Here is a 7,071-nt window from a genome sequence, read left to right as displayed (position 1 = left end):
ATCTGATTTCAATGGACCCATTACAGAATAAAGCAACTTGCAATATCTGTACCTCAGCTCATTTAGTTGCTTATACACAATTAAACTTAAACTAAAAGAACATACAAATTATATAGATCATTTTACAGGAAGGTGCCAGTAAGAAAAAGATAATGTTCAGTGCACTAAAAGATTAAAACCAAATGATTAGGCAACATTTTATGCTTTTGTCTGCTGTGCTTGATGAAAGAATTTAACATAACAGGAGTGAATGGGAGGTGGTCTGAAACAGGAATTTTACACCTAAGAATCAGTTACGTATTTAACTGCAATCAACCTTGGCAGAAAAGAGAGAAACAAGGGAATAACTGGTTTAAATCGACCATTAATAACTTTTCATTTTGTGTGCATGTACTTCTATATATTTGCAAAAATACTTCCTCCCCACAAGGTTTCTGGATGCAACAAATTCAAAATTCTGCTACCTGTATCCTAACTCGCACCACGTCCCGCTCACCCATCACCCCTGTGCTCGCTGACCTACCTTGGTGCCCAGTCAGGCAACATCTCAATTTTAAAATTCTCATCGTTGTTTTCAAACCCGTCCATGGCTTCGTCCCTCCCTATTTCTGCAACCTCCTCCAGCCCTCAGAGATCTCTGAGCTCCTCCAATTCTGGCCTCTTGCGCATCCCGATTTTAATCACTCCACCATTGGTGGCCATGCTTTCAGCTGCCTAGGCTCTAAGCTCTGGAATTCCCTCCCCAAACCTCTGTACGTCCTCTCCTTCTTTAAGACGCTCCTTAAAGCCTACCTTTTTGACCAAGCTTTTGGTCACCTGTCCTAATATCTCCTTATGTAGCTCGGTGTCAAATTTTGTTTGATAACGCTCCTGTGAAACGCCTTGGGATGTTTTACAATGTTAAAGGCTCTATATAAATGCAAGTTGTTGTAAATACAGAAAGTCACCCTTAAGCTGTCTGAATCTATGTAATGCTATACGACAGATTCAGTCCATGCTTTAGCTGTTGGATATGCCAGTGACTATATTGTCACGGGGATGTACATAACTACGTCAAACGTAGTTCAAGGAATGCTTAAAAGTCTTTAATCAATTAAGTGTAACAGTATATATTTTTAATAAAAAAGAAAATCAGAAATACATAAACCCACATTAGAGGATGCTTTTTTATTTGACTGAGAAAGCAAAGGCGTTACATAAAATTGTAGAAAATACAACATTATTTCAATAGTTCAGGTTTTCTTTTTTTTTAAAAACTGAATGATGCTCCAAAATGTCTGGATATGCAACTCAGCACAGAAAGCAATATTGTGTGATTTGCTTACTTCTTGTGTGGAACAGACTGAAATTTAAACAAGTTCTAAGTATCAGACCAAAGCTTAATAAAATAAAAGAGCTAACTTTAAAAAAATATAAATAAGATAGTGCAAAATAAAACTACACAAAATATCATAAACCTTCACTGTGAAGTTTGTTTTGGATTTGTTTTTAATCACAAAGACTTTAGGATTCTAAAACCGGTTTCTACATTTCGAATACAGTGGTGTACAAGCCCTCAGCAACAGCTGCAAGAGACTATAAACTCATCCCGACCGCATTGGAAAGCAGAGCTGATTGAGGACCCCCCACTTCAGACACTAACGATTATACTTCAGTGCACACAAATAAAAATGCCTACCACACCTTAAAAGTCCCCACTAACAAGACTGAGGTTTCTGGCAGAACAAGCTTGAAAGAAGGGTGCATGTTTAAATAATAAACAATACTTGACCCTATGTTTGAAAATGCAATAGAAAAAGAAAAGAAAAGAAAACCCACAAATTTGTAGAATGTTCCATTAATTTGACTTTCTGTTTTTCCTAACTGGTGCAATTGTGTCACAGTTTCTCCTGTTTTTCCAAATATATTGCAGTAATTAAAATTGGGCATTCAGTATATCATACTCATTCTTTAGATTTATGATCAAAGTCAGCCATATAGGCAAAACTGGATATCAATATAGCCATCAAGAACAAAACATTATGATCCATTAGTTCTAATGGTTTTAGAACTTTAAATCATTCGCCGTGTGCAATTGACAAGAAACATTGTTTAAAACAGCTGTGAACAGAGAAAAAAGATGCATTTAACTAGCAATGTGCATGGTTACCTACAAGTAAATTTATTTAAATGTTGCATTACCTTATTGTAGCAGATTAAGCAATAAACTGGAATCCATTATTAAATTTCACTGACAAAAATTTCAGCAAACGTTAGAACTTTCATTCAACAGATAGTCCTTCCACTTGGACTACCTGTTTCTGATGGTCTTCCAAAATTGGTTTGGAGTCTGCTTCCAGTGCTTCTGATGTTACTTACATAAACACGTGTAATATGCAACTTATTTGCATAAAGCTATGCAACAACACAGATCAAGTTTAAGTGCACAAGATAACACAAAGGCAGCAATCCATCCAAGAATTTCAAACAGTTAAAGAAATGAAACTGTTGTATCGTTGAATGTTTCTCTTGAGAATTTCAGAGCATGGACCAAGAACCCGTTCAAAGCGTGGACGATCCAACTTTACACATTTCAGCGGGCCACGTGCAACTACTGTTGCTGCTCGTGGCCGATTCAACAGAAGGGCAATTTCACCTAAATGTGAAGAAAGTGGTTAGAATCAACTCTTGGGCAGTTGTAAATTATATAAGCTGCTTTTGTTTTCTGTTTTCAAAATGAGAATATCTGACACAATGAATAGGCTTAGACCTACTAGTTCAGGAATTTGGAATTATGAAAATAGTACAAAAGAATTAGTTTAGATGTATTCATGTGACGAATATCACCAAACACACCCTGCATCTGTGTTCTGTGGAGTTACTGAATTTCCTTGTACATTATTTACTTTATGTTACTTATTAAACTTAGACAGGGTGATCAGATTCCTCCACCACCAACTGCAAATAATGGAGTCCAATTACTGTAGTTTATACTGATTTAGCTCAACAAGCTATTGCAGAATTGGCCCTATAGTAAGATAGATAATAACTAAGAAAGACCATTTAAGCGTTGGGAACACCTGTTTAGAGAACACCGAGTTCAGAGTGGCTGTCAGTTTTATAAGTTCCTTTACTTAATATTTTAGCCTAAAATCCCGACAAAAATTCACCCAAGTGATTATTTGGTACTGCAATTCAAAACAAATACAAATATAATCAAGCACAGGAGAGAAAAACCAGCTGATAATGTTGAAAGGGATTTAAAAAGTAAATCTTTTTGTGAGCCCTACAAACTAGGCTTACTTCCTGATCTGTGCTAAGTCAGCTGATCTTAGTGCAGCATGGAAGAGAGGGAGTGCTACAATTGCCCTCAGTGACCAGGCCTGGGGGGGAAGGGGGAGTGGGGGGGAGAGGGGGAGGTGGGGGGGAGAGGGGGAGGTGGGGGGGAGAGGGGGAGGTGGGGGGAGAGGGGAGAGGGGGGGAAGGGAAGGGGGGGGAGGGAAGGGGGGGGGGGAGGGAAGGGGGGGGGGGGGGAGGGAAGGGGGGGGGGGGGGAGGGAAGGGGAGAACGAAATTAGCCAGGGTTCCTGCTCCTGCTCCTGCTCCTGCTCCTGATTGCTATTAGTGCCTCCTGGTGGACACTGCAGGATTGTAGGTGTTCAGGACAGGATAAGGCTGTCTGGGCAGAAATTAACTATGGGTTTTTTTTTAAGGGGCCTTGTTTAAAATTTCAGGCCATGTTTTGAACACATCTATCATATAAGTTTTGCCGCAGATATCCTTAAGAAGAAGAACTTTATGTCCTGCTGTAGGTTCGAGTGGGAGCTCAGTACTGTGGAAATACCATTATCTTTATTTTGTGAATTTACTCATTTACAGATTTGATGTTAGAATACAAGATAGTTTCACGGTCCTACTTGGGAAGAAGGGAAAAAGTTCATTGGTAAATTATACTAATGAGAAATTTTGTATAAATAAGGAATATAATGTAACCAGTGCCTGGTTTTGGACACGAAGGCAACGATGAAGCCGCTACAAGCAACGAACTGAGACCGGCTCGAAACTGGGCCTCAGGCCTTATTAATATTAATTGGGAGAGCTGCTGGCGCCCATCACGCTTCCACAGGCAGCTCACCCATTTGAAGAAATGAATTTCGGGCAGAAGGCAAGTCCCGATGGTGGTGGGGTGGGGGGGTTGGTGAAAGGGACTGCCCGGGATGCCTGAAAAATTGCCTGACCCCCATCTCTCAGGCATTCTATGGGTGCGGGACTTTCGTCCCCGAAATTGGCCCTCGTTGTGCCAATCTTACACTCGTAAAAGACATAACAAGTTCCAATTTCTGCTCATTAAATAGATGATTGACATCTACCAGCAACAGCCCTAAAAAATTTAATTACAAATAAATTAATATATGTAGAATCCTGAAAAAGTGACTGGAGAATTACAAAATTTGATGACTTTGTTTATGTTTAGTTTTACATGATGCTTTCTGACTAGCCTATCCATCTCAACACATCAGTTCAGCTGTGTTTGGCAGCACAACAGTGCAATAGTGTCAGCTTGCATACACCTGAAGGTCCAACAAGCTTACTGATAAACCAGTTAAGTAATTAAACATACAACAATATCTACAGTCAACTCAGTTTGTAAAATGTAATCAAATGAGAGTATTGCCACATATTTGATCGCATGGGACTTCACAGCTAAGCTTCGACCTATGTTAGTATGTTTAGGAATTTTCAAAAGTCCTCCAAAATCCTCCATTGAAAGCTATATGGATTATTATTCAAGGAGGGGAACTGACAGAAAATTATGTCTGAACGGAATCACTAACTAAAGTATTTAATGACTCTTGGCTGGATTTTTTTTCTTTTTAATTAAGCTAGAAACTTCAAACACTTTTTCTCCAAATTTTAAGATGTTGCATCAACTGTACAATCTTCCGTAAGGTGAGAATATACAAACCTTCATCCGGTAAAACCCAAGAACCAGAATGTGCCTGGTAACATGTTACTCGTTTGTGACTGATTCTACATTCCTTTCATTCTTTGTTAAAATTGTTACCAAATTGAAAAGAAATATCCAAAACTATATAGGAGACAGCAGTAAGTTGCACTGTCAGGATTCATTACAAATCACGCCACTTTCTCATTGGTGTTCAACCATAATAGTTTATTAGATATAGTTAAACAATTTAGTATCAAATGTTCCTAAAATACCCAAGTTAAAGGTTATTAAAGTGCCCTTATTAAATTAATATTGGAAATAATCGTATAACTCAGTACTCACCAAAATAGTCTGAAGGTCCCAGTCTTCCAACCTCCACATATTCCTCATTGTCAGATCTACGCTGCAGAACTGAAGCAGTGCCCTAATTAATAAAATATATTCATTGTAAGTGAGAAACTAAGGCATTTTTTTTAAATGAAAAAAAACACAGCAAGTAACCAATTGGAGAATAAGGATGCTTTAGCAAGATTCATTTCTTGGATTCTGGGTCCCTAAATGCAAAGCACATCCCATCCCATCTACTCACTTGGATATCTATTCCAATTTTTGGGTAAGAACATTTTATTATTGAAAATAAATTGCAATGTAAAAATGTGAACGTTATGTTTCATCTTAAATTGTCAATTAGCCAAAGGCTGAATTGAGGTGTTTTTACCCAGTATAGCACATACTCGTTATTCTGGCCTAGACCCCACTTTGCATACATATATCAATATGATAAAATATGATAAATTAACATGCAAGTTAAACTGGAATGATATGTATATGCACAAGGTTACATCACACAAAAGGGTTTGTCATTTTAAATTATTAAATGATTAATTCAAATAATCCTGAATACTTCACATCATATCATTATAGGCTTAATATGAGGCATCTGCAGAAGTAGCAAAAGGCAAGTATTTTTTACAACGTTAATAGGCACCTATATCAATCCACAAAAACTGATAGGATAATGAACCAAAATCATCCTTCAATCTTGAAATAATAAAAATAACTAATTTGTTTAGGGTTTCTGGTTTTCAGATTAAATTGTCCAATCAAAAAAAATTGAAATTGCTGTTTACGGGCAATAACACCGACAAAACTTCTAAACTGCTCGAATAATACATTCCACTTGTACCAGCACTTTCTTAGGGATGGCATCAAACAAAAAGATCCCAATCTCTGGTACTGTTTCCCTGGCTGTATAGCACTGCACCTGCTCCTCAGTTGAGTTAAAGCCACCACATGTCATGCTATCTCTAACTGTCATTATGCATATCTTGCTCCTATAAACTCCTTGTCGGTCAGGTACTTGCACTATTATACTAATGGACTATAATTATTAGGTTGTGGAAAGTACCATTCTGCTGCCATTCTTTAAAATGATACAAAAACCTGCCTTCATAATCCCTACACATGCAGCTAAGAATCATCCGATCACAATTCTTGAAGTTTATTAATGTTAGAAAAAAAATTAAGTTATTAGAGTGTTTTGAGAGCAAACATGGAAGATTTTACGTGCACTGCCCATTAACATCCATTAGCTTTCAGCTTTTGCTGACTATTAGACCCATTAACTCCTATCTGTGACATTGTCAGCAATGCTGATTCTTCTTTCTGCCTGTTGTGCTTTCCTGCTCCCTACTCCTTTGTTTTATTCAGTCTTATTAAGGAGCTTGTTGTCTTCCAGTTTCTAGTTCTGACAAATGGCCTACACCTAAAACGTTAACGTGCCTTGTTTCCTCTTCAGATGTGGCTGACCTGCTGTGCATTTCCAGCATTTTCTGCTTTTATTTTAGATTACCACCATTTGCACTTTTTATTTTTCTGTGTAACATTTATTTAATACCACTTTTCCAGGAATACTACTTGTTCTCTTCCACTCTTATTCAGTCATATTAAGGAGCTCATTTATATTCCAGTTTCCAATTGTAACTAAGGGTCTGCATATGTTTTTCTTTACAGATGATGACAGGCCTACTGTTCTTCCAGCATTTTCAGTTTTTATTTTAGATTAACAGCATTTGTAATTATTTTCTTTTTATTTGAACTGATACAATTCCGATAGCCATCACTAAAGTAAACAGCACATTCTCC

General features: G+C 37.6%; 1 protein-coding gene across 4 annotated transcripts in view; it reads right to left on the bottom strand.

Moving 5' to 3' along the window:
* Positions 1 to 1,470: 1,470 nt before the first annotated feature.
* prkar1b (protein kinase, cAMP-dependent, regulatory, type I, beta) overlaps positions 1,471 to 7,071 on the bottom strand; it is a 134,743-nt gene continuing 129,142 nt past the window's right edge. For all 4 annotated transcript variants that reach the window (XM_068003477.1, XM_068003476.1, XM_068003478.1 and 1 more), the window contains 2 exons: positions 5,269 to 5,350; positions 1,471 to 2,635 (listed from right to left, as the gene is read on the bottom strand). In XM_068003477.1, coding sequence (XP_067859578.1) covers positions 2,463 to 2,635; positions 5,269 to 5,350 — 255 coding nt within the window. In that variant the 3' untranslated portion in view covers positions 1,471 to 2,462. The remainder of the gene's footprint in view (positions 2,636 to 5,268; positions 5,351 to 7,071) is intronic.

This window comes from Heptranchias perlo, chromosome 22 (assembly GCF_035084215.1).
Source record: "Heptranchias perlo isolate sHepPer1 chromosome 22, sHepPer1.hap1, whole genome shotgun sequence".
Taxonomy (NCBI): domain Eukaryota; kingdom Metazoa; phylum Chordata; class Chondrichthyes; order Hexanchiformes; family Hexanchidae; genus Heptranchias; species Heptranchias perlo.
This window is presented reverse-complemented; position numbering and strand designations above follow the sequence as displayed.